This window comes from Apodemus sylvaticus, chromosome 10, assembly GCF_947179515.1.
Source record: "Apodemus sylvaticus chromosome 10, mApoSyl1.1, whole genome shotgun sequence".
Taxonomy (NCBI): Eukaryota; Metazoa; Chordata; class Mammalia; order Rodentia; family Muridae; genus Apodemus; species Apodemus sylvaticus.
The window spans coordinates 51612562-51636467 of record NC_067481.1 but is presented as its reverse complement, the minus strand read 5'-3'; the positions used below and the strand labels follow the sequence as shown (position 1 = coordinate 51636467).

The window sequence follows — 23906 nt, the reverse complement described above, 5'->3', positions numbered from 1 at the left end:
CTTGTCCTCGATGAGCCATGAACCCTTCAGAGCCTTAGCCTTCTGGGCAGAAGAGTGGGGAGATGATAGAACTAACTAACTAGATAGTAGAGCAGGATCCCAGTATGAAGGGGGAGGAGAGAAAGAAGGAGCGCTCAGACTTGTCACTCTCCTGCGGGCTAAGGTTCATCACTGCCTTACAGGGTGCCAAGAACTAGGCAGCAGCTGTGCTTAACTTCTTCATGTTTGCTTTAGCTTAGATACCCATTAGTATTTTGGTAAGAAATAAAAATTGTTTGTGAATTGGTGTGACTTGGCTGGTAGTTGGCAGAATTGGCCACAGATGCCAGAGATTGGGCTGACCATTTAGAACCAGTCTGTTCTTTAGTACCTCATACTTCTTTCTTTGCCTCCACAGTCGTCACTGCGGCCGTCTTCTTTGCCATAAATGCTCGACCAAGGAAATCCCTATCATAAAGTTTGACCTGAACAAGCCTGTGCGGGTTTGCAACATTTGCTTTGATGTACTGACTCTGGGTGGAGTGTCTTAGTGAGGCCCCCAGGAGGATCCAGGCCTGCATCCCCTGGCACCTCCCAGCAGCTGCTCTACTCACCAGCCTGCCTCCTACCCAGAGCAAGAGCTGGCAGTTGTCTTCCTGCAGCAGAAGACCATAGTGTGATCCCTGATCGCTTCTAACGATTCCTTATGACTGTCAGTGTGTCAGACTGTGGTCTATTGCACTAGATGTTTCACTGGTTGGACCAGGCCAGTTTAGCCTGCGTGACAAATGTGATAGGAATCAGCTAGCAGCACACAAGGACACTTGCAGACAGTGTTCCCTTCCGGTAACGTAGCATCCATCTCAGAGAATCCACAAAGTCTTCCTGCCTGGGCTGACATAGAGGCAGAGGCAGAGCCTAACAGTAGAGCGCAGCTGCTAGATGAGAGCTGGTTACTCCAGGGCAGTGGCTACCTAAGTGGCTATGGCCTCTAATGCACAGTGTTTTCATAAAGATAATAGGAACCTCTTGCCCTCAAGTCTTTTCTTTCTTTAAGCTAAGCTGTATTTTTAGTGAGCTGCCCTTTTAAAAAGGTGAAATCTTTCTAAACAGGGTTCAAAGATGAGAGCTGAAAAATTGTTGCCTTAACAACTGAAAGCTTTACCAGTGTCGCTGCTGCTGGGTGTCAGAGTGCCTGTGGTGGCTCGACACCTAGCAGCTGCCTCATTCTCTCGTCTTGCTGTCCTGTCTGTGGAGTCCTCAGTCGCTGCCACTTGAGTGGTGGAAGAGATGCACTTTGACTGTGCTGCACTTTTTCTAGAGCTGTATCATTGGTGAATCCAACTCAAAAATCCATGTTCAAAAATGTCATCACATACTCTTCTCTTAGTGGTTCTGATGGCCAGCTTGGACTGGACCTCAGCACACACTAATCCTAAAGGGAAAACTGCCAAGAAGGAAGAAATTCATACTGATGAGAAAGGAGGCGCTGTGACTTTTATCCAGGTCCTCGCTCCCTGACACATCCTTCCTGCTAAAACCTTGCCTTGCATGTGGAGTGCTATAGTGGCGCCTCTTCTGGGTAGCACTGTACCTCATCAGAGCCAAGCAGCCCAGGTCCTGGCCAACTAGGAGCAGCCCATTTTAGAAATCTGGCTGAAATAACGAGTAAGGCTCTGAAGCATAGGTCTTTGGTTCTTGCTGCTACCCATACTACCCCTGGGATGCCTCTTTCTTTTTAAAGTTTGGCCAGTGTTTTGGGTTGTTTCTGTTTGTGACTTTTAATTTTTTTTTATTTTATTATATTGCACACTGAAAGAGAAATTTATACCACTGTTTTTTTTTTGTTTGTTTATTTGTTTAAGAAACAAAACCACAACTGCTCTGATACTCTGAGATGAACAATATCTGGTCATAGAGATTAACTGTTAATCACTCGCACTGATTTTTTGAGACATTTGATAACCCTACATTACTTGCATTAATGGAGTATGGGTATATGAGTAAAAGGGACTTCTTTTGGTATGTCTTTCTTGGATAGTGGTATGCTCTGTTTCTATAGTTAGACATCTTACTGCCTAAATATGTATAAAATTTGTTGAGAAATCAGTGTGCTACTTTCTAAAAATACTTGTGATTTATATGTATGCTTTTTATGTTAACATTAGCTTGTACACAGTGTTTAAAAAGAAGAGTTACTTGAAGGAGTGCCATTGCCCTCCAGCCTGTGACTTATTTCATATAGAATTTTTGTGGAAACATTTAGACAGTCTTGGCCAACAACTATAGGAAGCATGTAGTCAGTTTCTAATTTTTATTGCCTAAAAAGGGCCACAGAGACCTAGAGTTCAGTTGATACCATGATTCTTTGGGGATCAAAGAATGGGGAAGGGAATAATGGTTTGGTTATGAACCAGGGTGGTCAGTGCACATACACCTGTTCTTTGCTTATTGTGGAAAAGGGGTATAGGGAATCAGGAAGAAGCTGATCAGTCTGTCCTGGCCTACCACACCAGTTTCAGTAACAATCTTGCTTGTAACTGTACTAACAGTCTAAAGATCATGCTAAAATATATGTAGGTTCAAGCTTCTGTTCCTTCAGAGGTCAGTGTGGTGCTTCGTGGTAGCTGAGATGGGCTGTGTGCCTTGGGCATTGGTAGCCATGTTGTAGATGTGGCTCAGGCATTCTTCCACAGCCCCAATCCCCCTGACCATGCCACGCTCATTGCACTGCCCTCCTCCTGTACACTGCCCTGGCCAGGACCAGACTTACTGTGTGTCTCCTGTGCTATCTCCATGCTGACCAGACTTCACAATGAAATTGCTTAACTATTCTTGTTCATATCTTAATCAGTACTTTAAGAACCAGCAGGAAAACTTCATTTATTCATTCAAAAGGTTGTCAGTTGTGAATGAGCCAATCAGGAAGAATCAACTTTACTGAAATAGAACCGCTGCATCATTTAACACTGCTGTACTCCCCTAGCTTTTTAACTGCCTCTTGCTCATCACAACTCTGCTGTACACTATGTCATTAAGGTTTTTGTTTGCTTTTTAGAGACAGAGGTACAGGCCATCCATGTGCTTAAACTAGTTTGCTATGATCCTCTAACACAGAATGTCCCACAAGCTTAAGTGCCTACACTGAGGACTCCCTTGTTTCCAGTTGTCTTTTCATTGGTGTCTCACTCAGTGATGTGTTAGAACACAAGTTTTGGGCCTATTCCACCCCAATAGCCAGTTCAGTCCAGGCTGAATATTAGACTGCTCAGTTCATCTGCCATATTCTCTCCAAGGAGTGGGGTCCACATGATGTTTTTGTCCTCTACCTCAGAGCCGTGAGTTATTTCTGACTACCCATCAGCTTCCTCCCTCTCCTTGAATGGGTCTTTCATGAAGCTTGGTGTGTGGGGTCTCACCACCCTGCCCAATTTGTGCCCATCCCCCATACAAACCGTTCCTGCACTAGTCTTGTTTGCAGGCAAGGGATGGAGGACAGGTCTCCATCTAGGATTTCCTTACCTGGAGAAAAAGTGGCTGAACTGCCAAATGCTTAGACCAGAGAGGAAGCAACAACAGCATGTAACTGTATGTCTCCCTCACAGATACGGCTTCCCTCGGGATCAGCCCCTAGAGCTACCTGAAGCTCCAGAGCTCCCCTGGCAGCCCAGCAGAGGAAGCAGCTCAGTGAAGGGCTCTGAGCTATGCTCATTGAGTTGATCTAGTGAAAAACTAAGTGTGTGACCAGGAAATTAAATATAACATTCAGATGTCATAGATGCCTTAAAGACTTTCTCTGGAGGATCATTGCCTCTTGCGTGGAATAAATAATGTATTAACTCTTACAACTGACAACATTGGCTTTCTACAGTGAGGGAGTCTGGGGACTGCTGGACTTACTGACTTGCCAGTTTGGCAGCTGTGTGGAACTGGGTGTTTCATGACATCCTTACGGTACCAAGGACAAAGCGGCGGCGGCAGCTGGGCCAAAACTGCAGGCACATATTTGGATAGACCACTTTGGCTCTCAAACTTCTCTGGTGGTGCTCGGTGTGGGAATGACAGCATCAGCTGGGACCATGGCGCTTAGCAGCATTGTTTCTTTGGAGTCTGTGTAATGGAATGTATTTTTCAAATATTGATATTTTGATTTTCTGTAATAATTCCTTACAATAAAAATGAGGTAAAATTGTGAATTTAAAGTGTAAACTTTAATTAAAGACATTATAGATACTTCTAAGCCAAAAATACCAGTAAACATTAAAAAACAATTTCTAAAAATTGATAACATGAGAGCTGATGAGTTGGCTCGGTGGTCAAGAGTAAATGCTGCGGAGGGCCTGGGTTCCATTCCCTGCACTCATGTGCAAGCTCACAACCCCCGTGAGCACCAGGGTCGCACACAAGTGATACACAGATGTGCATACACAGGCAAAATACTCATACCCATAAAATAATAAAAATAAATCAGAAAAATATATCTAAAATTGGTTTGTGAACAAATGTCTTCACCAGCTACCCTCAACTTTTCCTCCTCTTAGCATTCCATGTGACACAGACTGACAGACCTCACAAGCATTTCATGCAGAGTGAGCAGCTGAAAGCTTTATGGTGATGCATGTGACTGCTGCTGCGCAATCAGCTGCCTGACACCATGGAAGTTGTCCAAAGAATCCTAGATTCCTCCTTTACTCCACTATTTCAAAGCAACTCTAAGTATTCACCAAGATGAGCTTCCTATAGGCCAAGATTTAAAAGGGTGGGGACAGGGGTGATTGCACTGTGCGCTTCAGATAACACCAGGGAAGGCTTAGGAATTGGCAAATTAAAATCTGGTTCATAAAGCCCTCAAGTCTAGTCCCAAAAATGAAAATCTAGTGAGTGAACCTTCAGAATACTTACTTGGACTAATGTGTTCTTTTTCTACAGCTCTTAAATCTGCCCCTAAATCAGACAACTAGCTGTAGTATCTAACTCATCCTGTAAGGGCTTCTTAGGACCCTGGGTGGCCCTGCCCCTTCTGTCCTAGCACTCAGGAACCAGGTACAGGACTGTAGAATTAAGAACAAAGCCCTTGGTCAGCTCACTGAGCTCTGCCTGGAAGGACAAGCATAGATGTTCATAGTCCACAAAAATATGGCAGTGAGTCAGTCCTGTGTCAGACTGATGGTGATGGTTCAGGCCCACAATGGTAGATACTTTTTGGCGGGGTGGGACACAGGGTCACCCTGGATGGCCTGATACTTGTTTTGTAGACTGGGTTAGTCTTGAAGGATCTGCCTGTCTGCTCCCAAGTGCTAGGATTAAAGGGTTGCCCCACCATGCCCACAACAGCTGAACACCAAGTAAAAAGCAGTGCAAGAGTTGAAATCTATTCTGCGAACCTATGGATGATGAAGATACCCAGGCCAGGTGGGCAAGAATAAACAGGAGAGGGCTGGAAAGGTGGGTCCGCAGTTAAGAGCACTGGATGTATTTCCAGAGGTCCTGAGTTTAATTCCTAGCAACCACATGGTGGCTCGCAACCATCTGTAATGGGATCTGATGCCCTCTTCTGGTGTGTCTGAAGACATCAACAGTGTACTCATAAAACTTAACACAAATAAAACAATTTTGTAAAAAAAAATTTGGAAGGGGCTAGTGAGGTGGGTCAGTGATTAAGAGCACTGACTGCTCTTCTAGAGGTTCAATTCCCTGCACCCACATGGTTGTTTACAACTGTCTGTAATTCCCGTGATACTCTCACACAGACATACATGTAGGCAAAACACCAATGTACATTAAATAAAAATAAATAAATAGACTAATGGAGGGAGGGAGAGATTTTCCTTGCAGAAGGAAGAGTTTCTGTGGAAACACTAGGGACTACAGAGACTGAAAGCAGGGCACCTAGGGAGGGAAGAGATCCCAAAGCAAAGCCAGAGGCAATGCAGAGGACCCCTTTGCCAGTGCTGCATGTGATCCTCAAAGATACGGGAACCCCTGGGAGGTTTAAGTGGGAACTTCCTGGAGAAAGATGACCAACCATAGCAGGGCAGAGGCTGGAGGATCAATCTTTGCTGGCCTCTGGAGACCAGGAGCAGGATGGAGAGGAAAAGCTAGCAGGCAGGACGTAAGGGTACAAACTGGCCTGCCAGGACCACTTGCTAGACTTTTCCCTAGACAGGATGTAGATGGTGGTACTGGTCATGTGGTAGTGTCTTGGCCAAAATCAACTTGGGAAGAAAGGGTGTATTTTCTCTTACACTTCCAGATAATAGTTCACCACTGAGGGAAATCCACAGGAGCTCAGTGAAGCAGAACCTATAGAGCAGTGCTACTGGCTGGCTGGCTCAGCTGCCACCTTTGTCTTCCAGTTCAAAGACACTCTTGCTATGTATCCCTGGCTGTCCTAGAACTCGCTCTGTAGAACAGATGGGCCTCAAACTTGGAGATCCACCTGTCTCTGCTTCCCAGTGCTGGGATTAAAGGTGTATGCCTCCATTCCTGGCTTCAGCTGCCTCTCTTGTACAGCCAGGTCTACCTGTGAAAGTAACCTGTAAAAGTCTCTGAGGCTCACTGCCTCAGTCTATCAACCTAGCTGGAAGCCTCTAGCCTCCACATAGTCTTTTTTTTTTTTTTTTTTTTTTTTTTTTTTTTGAGACAGAGTTTCTCTGTATAGCCCTGGCTGTCCTGGAACTCACTCTGTAGACCAGGCTGGCCTCGAACTCAGAAATCTGCCTGCCTCTGCCTCCCAGAGTGCTGGGATTACAGGCATGCGCCACCACCACCCAGCACCTTCACACAGTCTTATGTAGGCCTAAAATGTTTTCGGCCCCTGAGACTTACTGATGAATAAACTCACCCCATTTTCTAGTTCTTTCTGAGCTCTGACTAGCTGGTTCATTCAGTTATTCTGGCTCAAACTTCTCTCCAAGCTGAGTTACTCAATCTGACTCCTCTCTTTCACTCTCTGAATTGCCTCTGCCTGGCCTCATATTAACTTTGGCAAGATGTTCTAATCTTCTGGCTTCTTTTCATTCTCTGCCTTGATCTGCTGTCACCTGTGTCTAGCTTGTTCTCTCTCTCTCTGCCACCTGTTTCTGTACAACTGTCCCAATGAAACTGTTTCCCCTCTCTCCACACCACTCCCTTAAGTAGCGTCCCTTTCCTCTCTTCTTGTGAGAGTTGGGCATATCCTATTGTCAAATCATTCTCTAATTCATCACTTTGCCACTCAGTTAGACATCACTTTCAAACAAGGCTGCTTCCTTCTATAAACTAACTTTACTTTCATTATTTGGAATTAAAGGTGTATCCTAAGGGCCCGTCTGTATTCTAGCCAGAGGGATTAAAGGTCTATGCTAAGGGCTGAGCCATACCACAACTAGAAACACAATCTCAAGGTTCACAGTGTGATCAACTATCCTGAAACACCCATCTGCTCATGGGTGACACAGCCCACAGTGGCTGTGTCGCACCTTCTGTTAGCAGTTAAAGAAAATGGACCAGGCATGGTGCTTCACACCTTTAGTCTCAGTAGAAAGCTGAGGTGGAGGAATCTGAGTTCAAGGCCAACTTGGTCTACATGGTAAATTCAAGGGAAGCCAGGGCTACATATAGAAATGCTGTTTTGTTTTGTATTTTTTAAGAAGAATGAAAGAAAGAAACTGCCTCACAGACATGCCTCAGGCCACTGGCTAATGTCATCTGGATAATTCCTCAGTTATTCTCTTCCCAGGTGATTCTAGGTTTGTGTCAAGATGACAGGTGAAACCATGACTGGCATCCGGTGACAAGGAGGATGAAGGTGTTAGAAGTATGGAGCTTGTATGGCTGGGGAGATGCCCAGTTGGTAAAGTGCTTGCCGTATAAACATAAGGACCAGAGTTCAGATTCCTGTAAAAAGTCAGGGATGGGGACACACTTCTATCATAGCCTGGGGAGGAAGTGACAGAAGGAAGCCTAGAGCTTTCTAGCCAGCTAGTCTTGCCAAATAAGTGAGTTACAAGTTCAGTGAGAGACTTGTCTCATATAAGGTAGAGAGAGATAGAAAGACATCTAACATGTTAATATATATATATCATGTACACAAAAGAAAAAACAGTGTGGGGGTTGCAGTGCCTGCAGAGCTCACAGACATCTTCATTATCAAGCTGATTGGAGATACTGCCGCAAAGGGTACTGCCTGAAGTAGGGGAAAGAAAAAGCAAGAGAGAAGGGGTTCCCAGGGATGACGCTTCAGAGACACAGGAGGAACACCTGAGGGTGAGGCCCGGGCAGCAAGTGAGGGCTTTGGGGACCTTGCAGGCTGTCATGGTCAGAGCCAAGAGCAATGACGAGCAAGGGCCTGGGGTACTCAGTCGGTAAGGGCTTGCCTAGCATGCACACAGTTCCGGCTCACTCAGTCCCTCATCACGGATAAACTGGGCATGCTAGCACATGCCTACATACGGGCTTCAAAGCTGACCGGGAAACATGAGATCTTGTCTCAAAAAGTCAAGTGATTTAAAAAAAAAAAAAAGTAATAGAGATCTGGAAAGGTTTTACCATTGGCAATGTAAAAGAAGAGGATATTCAATTTAAAAAAAGTAACAGAGATTAAGATAGGTAAGAATTAGTAGGACATAGAGGTGCATGCCTTTAATCCCAGTACTCAGGAGGCAGAGGCAGGTGGATTTCTGTGAGTTCCAGGCCAGCCCAGTCTATCTGGTGACTTCCAGCATAGATAGAGCTACATAATGACACCCTGTCTGGAAAAGGAAAACCAGAACCAGAAAGGCAGCTAAGAAGCGCTGCTGCTGTGCGGCCGAGGAGGGATCCACGGCGGGTGGAGACCTGCAGCAGAGCCTCGTAAATGTGCAACAGTGAGGGACAGCTTTCCACTAGCAATATGAGTAAAAAGCTGTTTCATGCACGCCAAGGCAGGGGGGTTATGGTGTGCTCCATCTGTGTAAGTCAAGCCCCAGAATCTACTATCCCAGTTTATTATCTCCCCTCACTGGACATCCCAGCTATTACAGAGTCAGTGCATTCAAGTTTGCCTTGGGAGTAGAGGTTTTAGAAATGTCACAAATGTCAGAAATTAAGAGCTTAGTCAATTACCCTGTGACTTAGAACAGTTACCTTCATTTTACTAAGGTGCAAAGCTTCTTGGGAAATACCTGATTTTCCACTGAGAGCCACAATCCTGTTGTGCTACTGCTCCAAGTACCATCAGGACTGGCATGAAGGGCAGAGTCCAAGCTCTGATTCAGACAGCACTGAGTCTATGGAAGTACCTGCTGGAGCTCTCAGGCTTCTTATCCAAGCAGTTCTGTGGTGATTTCACTGTGTTTATTAATGTCTGCAGGCTCTGAAGGAAGGCGACAGAGGACAGCAGTTCCAGTCAAAACAAGCTGACCATACGAGGTAGGCTATCAGGCTCTTGTCTCAGCCAATAGAATTGTGACCCTCATTTGCAGAGTGTGGCTAGAGTCCTTGACACTCCTATTTCAGGCCAGGAGCCATGCTAGGGCACAAGATGGAGGGTTTTCTGTAGATCTAGGGAAGGTTCGCCATGTGTCAGCAACATCTTAGAGTGGGAAGGAACATGTGATGGCCAGTGGTGGGCAGCCTGTGTATTCTTCCAAGTTGGGGTTGTCCAAGTCCCCACGATTTGAGTGTCTAGGGTTATCTTGCTGGTCACTAGGAGGGCCAGTTGATCTCACACACACACAATGTGGCTCCTTGGCCCCTGGCTTATACAGCTTCCTGGGGACACCAATCCAGTCTCTGTGCACACCTCCACTAGGAAAAAAGGAAAGAGGATTTCTTAAAGGTATGAACTTACAACTGCCTGTAACTCTAGTTCCAGGGAATTTAGTATCCTTTTCTCGTCTCCACAAACATCTGCATACACATGGTACACATACAAACACAGATACACATATACATAACATAAAATGAATTTTAAAAAAACAAAAGAAATAGCCCAGGACATCGACTTCCCAAGACCAGGATTTCTCCTTAAGTAGGATCTCTGGGGGATTGAGAATTGGGGAAGAGGGCCAAGTCTCAAATGTATGTCTCAACCCTAAGGTTTTCATTTGGATAGTAAAGGTTCTATTACTAGGATTTTTCTTTAATTCCCTATCTTATGGTTTGAATTTGACGTGTCCCCAATAGTAATACTTGAATATTTGGTCCTCAGCTACTAGTGTAGTTTTAGGAGGTTGTAGAACCTTAGGGAGCTAAGTCTTAGCTAGGAGAAGTGACTCACTGGGGCAAGCCTTGAAGGTTCTATCTGTTTCTGGTTCTGACTCAAGCTCAGCTTTTCTATCAATACTGATGGAAAACTGATACCCACACACCTGCACTGCACAGACCATGGCTCTACCGTGTCTTCTTTCCATGAGGACTGTACCCTCTGTAACCATAAAACTGATGGAATCTTTCCTCCCATAAATTGCTTCTTTCAGGTGTTTTGATCACAATGATAAGGGCATGAATATAACTCAGAAGACCTTATATGCATAGTACATGTAAGCTCCCTAGGTTAGCAGTCAGTTGTGGATTCCCTGAATAATAAGTAGATAATGGAAGAGTAGCTCAGGGAATGGATCCAGGAGAGGTGGCAGGCAGAAGGGAGGCTGCTTACCTATTTTGGGAGCACCAGAGCCTGCTGCCCTTAGCAGAGCTCCACTCAGCATTGCATGGTGGGAACTTCTGCTTTTCTTTCTGTTCCTGTTCATTTGCCTCCATGCCTTTAGTCACCATGGCTTCTACTTGGGTTAGTTCTGAAGTGGGCAGCCCATCTTTTCTGTAGAACCTTCCAACCAGTCTTCCTGGGATCATAGGGAGGAAGGACAGTAGCTATGAGAGGGTAAGCCAAGCAAACCGCTTTCTCCCCAAACTCTTCAGTCATGGTGTTTCAGTACAGCAACAGAAACTCTAAAACAGAAATTGGTACCAGGATAGTGGGGTATCGCTGTGGTGGACCTGACTATGTTATTTGGGGAGGATTGTAGAAGGGACTTTGGAATTTTGGGCTAGAAAATCCATTGAGTGTTCAAAGCTTGGTGAGCTGTTGTGGTGTGGGAGCTTGGAAGATAAGAATGTTGAGACATGCAGATGATGGAGGCCTGGCTTATGAAGTTCCAGTGGGAAGTTTGAGAGTCACTTAAAGACTCTCTCAGGGCCACTTACTAGTTTGAGCTTAGAATCCATGGTTCTGGTTACCTGGGACTGAAAAGTAATTAGGTGTAGTCTATTAGGATGGGAATGATCAAATCTTTGTCACCGTCAGACATCAGTTCCCTGAGAACAGACTCATGTATGACAGTTTTATCAATGCTCTATACAGCCTGAGGGAACACTAAGTATCCAGCAAATGGCAGCTGAGTACGTATCTTAGCCCACATTTCTCTGTGTCCATGTCAAGTTACTTTGCCTTCTAGAATGACTTAGCCAGAATGGCTCAGAGACCATGCTTTTACCTCCACCACTTTTTTCTGATTTAGTGGACATAAGAGGGTGGACACTGATTTTTGTTTAAAAATGGCTTTCAGGGGCTGGAGAAAAGGCTCAGAGGTTAAGAGCACTGATTGCTCTTCCAGAAGCACTGAGTTCAATTCCCAACAACCTCATGTGGCTCACAACCATCTGTAATGGGATCTGATGCCCTCTTCTGGTGTGTCTGAAGACATCAACAGTGTACTCACACACATAAAATAAATATTTAGAGAGAGAGAGAGAGAGAGAGAGAGAGAGAGAGAGAGAGAGAGAGAGAGAGAGAGAGAGAGGAGAGATAGAAATGGCTTTCAAATTTTTATTATCTAAGAAAAAACTACAAAGTAGTTGCAGCCTACATACAGCAAAAAAACTCCAGTGGGAAGCCCAGGGCTTCATTCATGGTTTCAAGTTCCAGTCCCTTACCACTTCACTGTGGTGGTTTTAAGTGAGAAATGTCCCCAGAGGCTCAGACCTTTGAATCCCGGTTGCCCATTGGTGGTGCTATTGGGAGAGGTGGTGCGGCTTTGCTGAAGGTAGGTCCCTGTGGACAGAGGGACTTAAGCAGTAACATTCTTGCCTATGTTCCAGTTCACGCCCTCTCTCTACTTCCCGATTATTATACTTAAAGATGTGATCGCTCAGCTTACTGCCAAGCCATGCTTCTGAAACCATTACGTCCAAATAAAGTTGCTTTGGTCCTGGTAATTTATCACTGCAACAGAAACTAGGATATCCCTGGCCTATCTGTGTCAGAGCTGTGGCTCTCTCCCGACTTTCACATTCAGATACCACTTCCCTTTCTTCACTAATGGGCAGATCTTGCCAGTTCTACCTCAGAAATGTATTCAGATTTCTCTCCTTTCCTGTCAGTTTCCACTGCTGCCCCTTATCCAAAACACAGACTAAGACAACAGCCTTGCAGTTGGCCTCTGCTGCAGTTCTGGCTCTATCATGCTTCCTCCACAAAGCACCTGGGGCATTTCCCCCTAGTGTGTAGATCAGAACTAGGGCGTCACACGTGGTAAATGAGTGTTCTGCCCCTAAGGCCCATTCTTACCATACTACTTTACTGCTTTTCAAGACAGGGCCTAACTTCTAGCCTAAGCTAGCGTGAGGGTTTTGATTCCCTTGCCTCAGTTTTTGCAAGTGTTAGAATTATAGGTCTAATTTGGATGCTATTTTTATTTTTTTAATTGGATGTGTATGAGTGTTTTGCCCGAATCTATGTCTGTGTACCAAATGCATGCAGTGCCCATGGCGATCCGAAGTGGGAGCTGGATCACTGGAACCAGGGTTACAGCTGACTATAAGTTACCATGTGGTGCTTATAATCTGAAACCTGGTTTCCAGGTGTTCAAAGGCCTGAGCCTCTGGGGACATTTCTCACTTAACTACCACAGAGATGTTGAGAAGCCTCTGGAACTGGAAAGCATGAATGAACTCCTGGGCTTCCCACTGGAAACTAAATCTGGTCTCTGAAAAGAGAAGCCAGTACTTTTAACCTCAGAGACTTCTATCTTTCCAGTCCTATGAGTACTCTTTCCAAACATGAATCATGCCAGGGGATTGGGGTTGTGGTGCACACCTTTAAACTCAGCACTCTGGAGACAAAGGCAGGAGGATTTCTATGAGTTTGAGGCCAGCCTGGTCTACAGATTAAGTTCTAGTATAGTCAGTCTACATGCAGTGAAATCCTGTCATTTTTTTTTAGATTTATTTATTTTTTTATTTATATAAATACACTGCAGCTGTCTTCAGACACATACTAGAAGAGTACATCGGATCCCATTACAGATGGTTGTGAGCCACCATGTGGTTGCTGGGATTTGAACTCAGGACCTCTGGCAGAGTAGTCAGTGCTCTTAACTGCTGAGCCATCTCTCCAGCCTGAAATCCCGTCTTAAAAAAAGAAAAAGAAACAAACAAACAACCTATAAGTCCTACATGTCACTTCTATGCCTGACTAGAACCCTCTAACACCTACTCAAAGCACAAAACAAACAAACCTCTTTTCTGGGTCTCCAGGCTCAGGTCTCTGTGTCTTCTCCTTCATTCCTGTGGGCTCCCACACAGGTTTCTGTTATCTATCTGACCAGGCCCTGCTAATTCTCACCTCAGGCACCACTTACACTGCTCTACTCTCCCCACATCTGGCTGGATTCCCTTTCCTCTACAAGGCCTGTTTTGCTGTCAACTCCTCCAAAAAGTCTCCCTTGGCCACCAGCTCCAAAAGTACCTAAGCCCCCAGCATGCATCCCATGGTTATATTCAAAGCCCTGTATAGATAGTTGTTCTGCTTAGTTAGAAAGTGTCCTGCAAGGCCCAGTACTTAAAACAACTTCACACAGACCATTTGCTTTAAGTGTTTGCTGCATGAATAAACAAAGGGACAGGACTTTAGTGCCAAATGAGAAGTCTTTAGATTGGCTTAACACCAAACTTTTGGATTGCATAGAATGAACCTATCTTGTTGAGTTTTAGACATAATATCTAAAGAGAGGATAGCAGGAGCATAGTTTTAGATGCTGTGTTATGAGAACAGCTTTACTGGCTGGGTCTCTAAATGTATATCCAGGGCACAACAAAACTGCCTCATTTTCCCTTGAGGTCCAGCTGGGCAACTACAGTTATAGATTCTTTTTTTTTTCCTTTTTTTTTTTTTTAATTATATGTAAGTACACTATAGCTGTTTTCAGACACACCAAAAGAGGGCATCAGATCTCATTATGGATGGTTGTGAGCCACCATGTGGTTGCTGAGATTTGAATTCAAGACCTTTGGAAGAGCAGTCAGTGCTCTTAACCACTGAGCCATCTCTCCAGGTCTGGTGATAGAGCCTTAACTATGCTCAAGTCAATATGCACCTTGGAAGTGTGCCTTTATCCTCTGATGTCCCTGAATATCTTAGAAGGCACCTATGCCAAAAACATTGGCAGGAACTGCAGCATACTCTCTCCTGGTTACTATGAGAATCACAATTTTACCACCAGTTCCAGTTGTTTAAGTGCCTCCTGACTAACCAAAGATCTCCCACAGCCTTTCTGACCATGTGCCCCACCACATTCCACACTCTTTCTGTGGCTGACTCATCCCCAGCACATCAGGAATGCTTCTGGCCGGTCCTCCAGAATCAGTTCATGGTGTCTGGTGTGCTATCCTTTGTTCACTTATAGGATTCCATTCTTATTTTTCTGTGCTGCTTTCTTTCCTCCTTTTGAGTAGAAATAAGATTTTTATTTTGGAAATGAAATAAATGTCCTATAATAAAATTAATACTAAACATCCAAAGTAAAAGTAAAAATAATACCGCAGGCTTAATGGCTCTTGCTTTTAATCTCAGCACTCAGAAAGCAGAAGCAGGCAGATCTCTGTGAGTCCAAGGCTACCTAGGCTACATAGTCAGACCTTATCTCAAATAAAAAGCAAAACAAATAAAAAAACAACAAAACAAGCAAAGAAACAATACACTATAGTACATGGTGTATTGAGACAGGTGTCAATACACAATACACTATAGACAAGCTATAGTGACATGGTGTGCACACCCATGGAGTCCCAACACTTGGGGCACTGAGACAAGGATCAGGACTTTAGTGACAACTATGCCACTAGTTTGAGACCAGCCTGGGCTATGAGACTTTGTTTCAAAAAAACCAAGAAAAACAAACAAACAAACAAAAACATAAAACAAAACCTCACCATAAAACAACATCTAGGCCTCAAGAATGGCTATGGCCCATTTGAACACAAGTGAGGCTGAAAATGATAATTTTTAATAAAGGCTGAAGGTAGAAAGAAAGCCTAACCCCAGCCAACCACAAGCAGCCAACTGACGGAGGACCTGGGAAGCAGGGACTTTCTGACAAGCTGAGAGAACTTTGAAAAGCTGGGGCTAGAGATGAAGTGTGCAGTGCAGGACTTCATTCATGAGTCATCAACATTTCAACTGTCACTTGACAACCTCATGCTGAACAGGAAGAAACAAGCGTCCTAAGCACAGGGCACAGACTTGTGGGATGAGGAGCAACGAGGGGGAGGGAAGGGTGCTCACCTCAGCTCTTAGGAAATCGCTGCTTAAACAACTGGCCATGCAGTAGAAGAGTTAGGGAACGTGCATGCTTCTCAGAATTAGAAGTGCAAGGAAGGCTGGGCGGTGGTGGCGCACGCCTTTAGTCCCAGCAATTGGGAGGCAGAGGCAGGCCGATTTCTGAGTTTGAGGCCAGCCTGGTCTGCAGAGTGAGTTCCAGGACAGCCAGGGCTACACAGAGAAACCCTGTCTTGAAAACAACAACAACAACAACAAAAAAAAAACAAAACAAACCAACAAAAACAGGAGTGCAAACAGTACTAAAAGGCACTCAGAGGCAGGAGGGGCAGAAAATGTCATCTGGACTGTTCCAACGGCACAGGGACATTGGGATCTGAAAGAACTCAGACATGCCCATGTGGGGCTTCATTGTGGGCCTGCTCACAGATGAAAGGACTGGCCTCAGCCATCCTAGCTAGCTTTCCAAGCTCAGGAAAGACTGCAGTGATCAGTGTCTGCAGACTGCCTCCTCATTTTAGAGTTGCTTTCCCTCCTTTGTCACCAGTATGTAACAGTGCAGGACCCCACATAGTAACACATTAACACAGCTGGCATTAATATATGCCTGAACACTTAGGAGATGGAGGCAGTAGGATCAGGAATGCAAGGCCAGCTTGATCTACACCGTGAGTTTGAGACCACCCTAGGCTACATGAATTCCTGGATGGATGGATGGATGGATGGATGGATGGATGAATGAATGAATGAATATACTATTGGCATAAGTTCCATTTGAGAAACAGTTCACTCAAGATGTCTGTTTCATCAGAGAGAAATGAAATGGAACCATTAGAACTGCACACAAGTGGTGTGAAGCCTTCCTGACTGTACTGGAGCCACAGGAAGGATGCCTCTTGAAGCTCGCTGTTTATGTCCAACACAAATAACACTGGCTGGGCCCACTGACACCAAAGAACAAGGCCTGGAAATCCTCTCCCAAGATTACCCACAACTTTAAGTTCTTCTGGAGATCACTCCTGCACAAAGGCAAGAAGCTAACATGAAAAACCAAGGGCCGGTTTTAATTTTTTACCTTGAGCCTAATTCCTAAAGAATCCAGACACACTGATTAATACAGCAACTGAAATCCACAGCAATGGGTGAAGACTACGTACCGACAAATACATAATGTTTCTCATAGAATGAAAGCCAATTGTGCAGCGTCAGTATCTCAGAGGAGGACAACCCATTTACATCATCCACAAGGCCGGCTTCAGAATAGTCTCCTGTCACAAATGCTCTGGATGCATCCCGGCCTTCAGGAAAGAGATTGCCAAAGATCTAGTTATTAATCACAATATTGTACCAAGTAAAACACCTGATTTCTGAAAAAAAAACATGCCCTAATAACAGCTACTCCTTTTGGGGACCTTCTAGACTGGGGACATGAATTTTTCAGCTATCATGTACTTGCACTTACTTGTGTTTCCTTGTTTTTTTCCGACTCAGCATTTTTATTGACTATTTGGGAATTTCACATCATGCACCCTGCTCACTTCCCAGTCCTCCCATGTCTGCTCCCTATCCCATGTGACCTCCCTGCCTCCCAACCCCAAATAAAAAGGGGGGAAAGGGTCTATTTTATGTTGTTCAAATACTCACTGGAGCAAGGTCGAACTCCCAGTGGCCAGTCCCCTAAGGAAAACTGAGTTTTTCTCCACCTGCACTCCTGCCAGAAGCCATCAATTGTAGAGAGCTACACCTGAGCATCCCTATCACGATTTTTAAGAGTTCGCTTTAATGGCTTCCTTTTTAGTCTGTTACTTTTAGCCGGGAGAGGAAAGAGTGGGATGGAGGGCGGGTTGTCACAGAAGCCTTCCACATTCCTTTCTCAACTGTGTGTCTGCAGTCTTCGATAGCACTACTGCCTTGTTCTTAATAGTCAGCTGGAGCACAGATCCTGGGCTTCTACATGGCTTCTGGCAATAGCACAGATCACAAGCATCATATTGTCTCCAGAATCAGCATATCCAGTGGCAGTTTGGCCCTCAGACACCAACATGGTCCTCTGCCAAAGCATGGACCATGGTCTGCAGGAGAAGTGTGGATTATGGAGGTCTTTTGAGGAAGTCAAATTCAATAAATGGGCCATTCTTCATCTTGAACATCCTGTCACTGTCAAAGTGATTGTATAGGCTGAGTCCATGCAAGCTCAGGGCTGCTGCGCTCCATCCTGCTGACCCTATTGGGTAACAACCTATCTCTCCTTTAGCTGCGTCCTTCACTCACACCCACCACAGCTATCGAGGCTCCAGATCCACCAAGCACTCATGGCTCTCCTCTTCCATCACATATGCATTCATCATCGTGGCACTGGAAGTTACAGTGTGCCACACAGAGGTCAGCCTGTCTCCCAAGTTCTGGGAATAAAGGTGTGCATCACCATACCTGACCCATCAGCTTTTAATTTCAACAATAGTCAATTGATAAAATTCAAAATGATAAGTTCTGGCTTCCATGATGCTTACTCTACTCCTGGTTTTCCCAGAACCTGTCTTCTTAGTTCTAGGAATCAATTATTATCCACCTCTTGATCATCTTATCCACCTCTGTGGTCCAGACCCTCTTTTTAGGTTATGTTTAGCCCAAACATTTCCTGAGCACTGGACTTGTATATCCAATTTCTTCTCAATGTCACTTAGTTGTCTCACAACCATCACAAATTCAAAAGGCCTATCTTGAGCTTCTGGTCACCAGCTCCAAGAAATAGGCATCTCTTCTCATCTAGTGTTTCTATCAATCAGCTGTCCAATCTATACATGTGGGCTCCTATCTATTTAGTGCCGAGTCTTTATTTTCTCCCTAGTTTCTGTATTCATCCACTGTCTCTACCTGCTATCAAACAATCCCAATTGCCATCATCTCTCAGGTAAACTATCACAGAGGACCCCTAGTAAGACCACATTTCATCCTATCAAACTATTCTCCAGGTAACACTCAGATTAATATTTTATTATTATAAATTTTATTTTGTGTCTCTGTGTATATGCCAGCTATGTATGCATGTGTGTGTATGAATATACATGAGGGCATTGGTTCCCCTGCAGTTGAAGGTGCAGGCAGCTGTGAGCCATCTAACATTGGTGCTAAGATCTGAGTTCAGGTGCTCCATAAGAACGGAAGCATTTCTAACTGGCAAATCACAGTCCATAGCACTAGACTGCTTCTAGTTTATTTTTGAGAGAGCATCTTACTATATAGCTCTGGCTGGCCTGTAACTTGCTACATAGACCAGGCTGGCCTAGAACTCAGACACTGGTCTACCTGTCTCCAGCGTGAGGATTAAAAGTATCTGTGCCATCACGTTTAATCTAGATTGATTCAAGCTCCCTAGATTGATATTTTATGGTTTTTCAATGCATGGTTTCTCCATATAGTCCTGGCTGTCCTGGAACTTGCTCTGTAGACGGGGGGTGGGGGTAGGGGGTGGGGGAGTGGTGACCACGAACTCAGAGGTCTGCCTGTCTCTGCTTCCTGAATGCTGGGACTGAAGATGTGCGCCACCTTGCCTGACTCTACACTGACATTTTAAGTGAAAAACGCATGTCATTTTCTGTTGAAGTCCTCAGCACACCCCTTCGCCTTGTGAGAGTATCCATAGTCCTTAATTCCGTAGTATCTGCTACCAGCCCCACTAGTCACCTTTTCCGTGACTCACTGGGCTACCTTCTCTTTCCTCCTCCATGACTAGGTTGGAGGCTCTGGCAAAACTTACTTTTCCCTTTTAAAACATCATAAAACAGGGATTAATAAAAGATGGCTCAGTCAATTAAGCATTTGCCTAACAAATTTGGGGACCTGAGTTTGGATTTCTGGCCCCCCACATAGAAATCCAGACAAAGCAGTGCATGCTTATAATCTAAACGCTGGAGATGCAGAGAGAGTAGACAGTACTTTAAACCCACTAGGATGACCACAATAAAAAGACATTAAGAGCCAGGAGCACTGGCTCACTCCTCTAATTCCAGCTCCTGGGAGGCTGAGGCAGGATTGCTGTGTGTTCAAGGGCAGTTTGAGCGACATGAGACTTCATCTAAAATATGGAAGTAGAGGAAGAAACGGAGGATGTGTTTTAGCAATAAAATTCTTGCCTAGCATGCATGACACATTGCATTCAATTCCCAGGACTATAAAGCAAAACAAAACTTGTAACAAGTTTTGGCATGGATGTGAGGAGAAACTGAAACTCCAGTGCATTCCTGTGGGAATATACAACAGTTTAAGAGACATTAAAGGCAATTTTGTAGTTTCTCAAAGGAGCTAGAACATCAGAGGGAACTGACAACATATATTCACACAGAAACATCCTCGCCAAGGTTAATATCAGACTTATCTACAAGGAGTGAGAATGGGGCCAGCACGACAACGATGACGACGACGACGACTAAGTGGATACAAATGCTGACGGTACAAACCCGACAGCTGGAGTCCAGTCAGCGGGACAAAATCACAAAAGCCAAATGCAGTGATGTGCATCTGTAGTCCCTACAGTTCTCCAGTAAGGTCAGAGGCAGAGGCAGAGGCAGAGGCAGAGGCAGAGGCAGAGGCAGAGGCAGGAGATTCACCTTCGAAGCTTGCAGGTCAGCCAGCCCGAAATACATGAGCTTGGGAGAAGTAAGAACAAGAGGAGGGGACTGACCCCAATTTTTTTCCTGACCTCTATATGCCATGCTGTGGCGCATGTGCCACACACACACACACACACACACACACACACACACACACACACACACACTGTAAGCATATATACTTACCAAATAAAAATTTTAAAGTGGAACTAACCCAAAAGCCTATTTTTTTTTAAAAAAAGATTTATTATTATATGTAAGTACACTGTAGCTGTCGTCAGACACTCCAGAAGAGGGCATTGATCTCGTTATGGATGGTTGTGAGCTACCATGTGGTTGGTTGCTGGGATTTGAACTCAGGACTTTTGGAAGAGCAGTCAGTGCTCTTAACTGCTGATTCATCTTTCCAGCCCCCAAAAGTCTATTAAATGCAATATTTCCACATGGCAGTTTTACTTGGTCATAAAAAAGAATGGGTGCTGGGTGTGGTGCAAAGGGAGGCAAAGTGGGTGGATCTCTATGAGTTCTAGGACAGCATGATCTCCACAGTGAGTCCCAGGCCAATCGTGGCTATATAGTAAGACCGGTCTTCAAAAAAAAAAAAAAAACCAAAAACCAAAAAACCATGGCTGCATGTTGATACACTGTGGATGAACTTTACAATCTCTAAACTGAATAAATTGTGTAGAGGAATTTTAATCCAGCAATGTGGCCGCTCAGGCTGGAATACAGCCACACCCTTAGTACACAGCTTTACTCCTTAACAATGAAGGTAACGTTAGCTTGTAGTGACTTCAAATTGAGGGGCAGATAAAGTGACAAATCAAAGAAATATCTGACAGAATGAGTCAGACAGGATATGCCCAACTCTCATGAGAAAGAGAAAGAGGCAACCTAAGTGGGAGCAGCGCAGCAGGAGAGGAAGGAGGCAGTTCTACCAGCACAGAGTCACAGAGACAAGTTAAAGATACAACAAACTAGACACAGGTAAGGGCAGAATGAGCCAGAGGGTGAGAAGGAGCCAGATTAGACCAGAATGCCAGAATCAGTTTAAGGCCAAGCTGAGCAGTTCAGTCAGAGGTGGAGGAGCAGCCAGACTGAATCAGTCAGCTTGCAGAGGAGCTGGAGCTACAACAGTTGAGTTGAACCAGCCAGCCAGAGCTCAGAAAGAACTAGAAAGGGTAAGCTTATACAGTAGAAAGTCTCAGAGGCTGAAAACATTCTAGGCCTGGATTAGATTGTCTGGAGGCTAGAAGCTTCCAGGACTAGGCCTGGGTTAGCAGGAGACAGTAAGCCTTCCAGAAGACAATTACATCAGTGAATAAACGTTACTTTTACAAATCTAGACTAGAAAAGGAAATGTGTGAGGTATGCGATTCTATTTATAGAAGAGGCAAATCAGTAGGAAGAGAAAGTACACAGGAATTCACAAAGGTTGTGTGTGGGGGGGTAGAGAATGGCGAGGAGTGGATGATGGGCAGTTTTCTTTGGAGATGAGCAAAATGTTCTGAAATTAGGTAGTGACAATGTGTGTGTATAAAACACTTGTATACTTTAAAATAAAGAAGTTTTCTGTCACTTGTGTCTTAATAAAAAAAAGTATTAGCTATATAAATGAATACATTTGCTTCCCTAATAGACTGTGTGGGCAGTCAGAGACATCTTGGATTCCTTAGCATCTGGCCAAGGTAGGACCCATGGAAGTAGTCAATAAATGGAGCTCAAATATTATATGCACAGAACTCAATAGGTACTAGAGGATACTAGCCCAGAAACAGAAGTGTTTATGCCCACACTTGTGCATACATCCATGACATCAATATCAGAAAGGTAGTACTGTCCTAAAGTGCACTCAACTGGCAAGAAAATAAGTCTTGATTCCAGTCTAGTATTGCTCTAACTCTCCATGTCCTTGGGTATGTCCTGTTGCCTGTTAAGACTGTTTGAAAAGTCTGGAGAGGGCTGGGCAGTGGTGGCACATGCCTTTAATCCCAGCACTTAGGAAGGCAGAGGCAGGCGGATTTCTGAGTTCGAAGTCAGCCTGGTCTACAAAGTGAGCTCCAGGACAGCCAGGGCTACACAGAGAAACCCTGTCTCGGGGTTGGGGGGGGGGGGGTGGGAGAAACCCAATCCAAAAAAAAAAAAAAAAAAAAAAAGAACAAAAAGAAAAAAGAAAAGTCTGGAGAGAAGGAAGTGAGTGATGTATATTTAAATGCAGCTTCCTAATTCTCCTAAATGACCAGTGGACAGCTTGAACTTTTTGTCAACCTAGTTACCAGTCTTGTCCTGCATTCTTCCTCCCCAAATAAACAAAGTGAGAGGCAGTCTCCCTGGCTAGAGAAACAATACCTTTAAAACTGGTAGCTGGAAAGTCAGCTTAGGGCTTAGTGGTTAAGAACAGTGGGTTCCAGAGAACCAAAGTTCCCAGCACCCAGATCACAACCATCTATACTAGTTACAGGGATGTGAAAACCTCTTCTGGCCTCCCTGGACACCAAGCACACAGGTGGTTCAGAGATAGGAGGTAAAATACTCATAAAATAAAATAAAATTTAAAACTATTAGGCAGGTAGTTCTCATATCTTGTAAGGATTTTAGTCAAATTGCATTTTTAATCCCCTCAGTTGTTAAGCAGCGGGAGCGCAGCAGAATAAAGTTAATTTGATAAATGTTCTTAGGAAGGCTAATATACCCACTTTTGTTAAAAGTTTTGTTTCGTCTTGTTTTAGAGCCAGCCTGGCCACAGACTCCTGGCTCAATGGATCTTTCTAGCTCAAGAGATCCTCCTGCCTCAGCCACTCCAGTTGCTGGGACCACAAAACACCACTTCTGGCTTCCTGTAGGTATTTTAAGACTATAAAAGGTACTTGCTTTCCAGTGCTCTAACTTCATTCCCCGCTTGATTTTCATTATCTTTTAAGAAAAGCAGATAAGTACATCTACTAGAACTAAAGAAGAGTCAAATATTATATTAGGGGAAACGAGGTGGGCGAGGGAAAGGTTATTTCGTTTCAGTCTAAAGTGACTGAAAGCACGATAGCTATAGAGACCAGGTAGACTTATGATTGTAACCACTAAACGAGACACATCTTTCCCCAAACCAGTCACACAGTGCGGCAGACAGAGAGCGTGCGGGTACACAGCTAGCACAGTTGCGTTCGAGATGCAAACCAGGACCGTGTCCTTCCCACCGCAGCAGTGTGAGGGATGTGGGATGACGAGGAGCGGATGAATAAACTACTAGACGAACGCATGCCGCACGGTGGCTACGAGCACGCAGGAGGAAAAGGTGTGAGAGCCTCGCTGATACCTGCGAAGCCGCTATAGTGCGCCCCAGGCTCGTAGTGCCTCCGGCCAGAGGACACGTCGTAAACACGTCCGAGCAGCGCCAAGTACAGGCCCGGGTCCCCTGGGCCGCCGCGATAGCGGGCTAGCTCCTCGGGTGCGAAGAGGCGAAGACCAGGGCGGGGACCCCACCAGTCCATCAACCACACGGCCATGACAGCCGCCGCCGCCACGGCCAGGCTCAGCACCACACCACGCCCGCATATCCTCAGCATCTACACGGCAACACACGAGACACACTTCGGAGGCAGCCACCTCTCAAGCCACATCTAAGAAGGTGGAGACGCCGGTCGTGACGTCAGCAGCGCGACACTGACAGGCTTTACAGTCAAGTTTACTCTTCGCCTCCGACTCTTTCTTTTTTCTTTTTCAGCACAGATTCTGAACGTGGTGCGTGGAGGAGAAAGGGGAACAGTATGCAAAAACCGTCTTGGCTTACCACCTATCCGCCCTCA

At 44.9% G+C, this 23906-nt stretch overlaps 2 protein-coding genes across 3 annotated transcripts in view; one reads left to right on the top strand and one right to left on the bottom strand.

Moving 5' to 3' along the window:
• Positions 1–4175, top strand: part of Ankfy1 (ankyrin repeat and FYVE domain containing 1) — a 38166-nt gene extending 33991 nt beyond the window's left edge. For both annotated transcript variants that reach the window (XM_052194391.1, XM_052194392.1), the window contains one exon: positions 398–4175. In XM_052194391.1, coding sequence (XP_052050351.1) covers positions 398–530 — 133 coding nt within the window. In that variant the 3' untranslated portion in view covers positions 531–4175. The remainder of the gene's footprint in view (positions 1–397) is intronic.
• On the bottom strand, positions 2280–23853 carry LOC127693493 (neuferricin). The gene is made up of 4 exons (XM_052194393.1): positions 23417–23853; positions 16654–16794; positions 10598–10784; positions 2280–9747 (listed from the first exon to the last, which is right to left on the bottom strand). Exons 1-4 carry the CDS (start codon positions 23664–23666, stop codon positions 9534–9536), a joined length of 792 nt encoding a protein of 263 aa, XP_052050353.1. The 5' UTR covers positions 23667–23853; the 3' UTR covers positions 2280–9533.
• Positions 23854–23906: the final 53 nt, after the last annotated feature.

What these genes read in the sequence shown, in the direction of transcription:
- LOC127693493 (XM_052194393.1), bottom strand. Translation starts at nt 23,666, where the DNA reads ATGCTGAGGATATGCGGGCGTGGTGTGGTGCTGAGCCTGGCCGTGGCG. An exon ending in GAAACATTATGTATTTGTCG is followed by an intron (nt 10,785 to 16,653) that starts GTACGTAGTCTT and finishes CTATGATCCCAG; the next exon opens with GAAGACTGGTTGGAAGGTTC. An exon ending in CTCTGGTGCTCCCAAAATAG is followed by an intron (nt 9,748 to 10,597) that starts GTAAGCAGCCTC and finishes CTTTTTTCCTAG; the next exon opens with TGGAGGTGTGCACAGAGACT.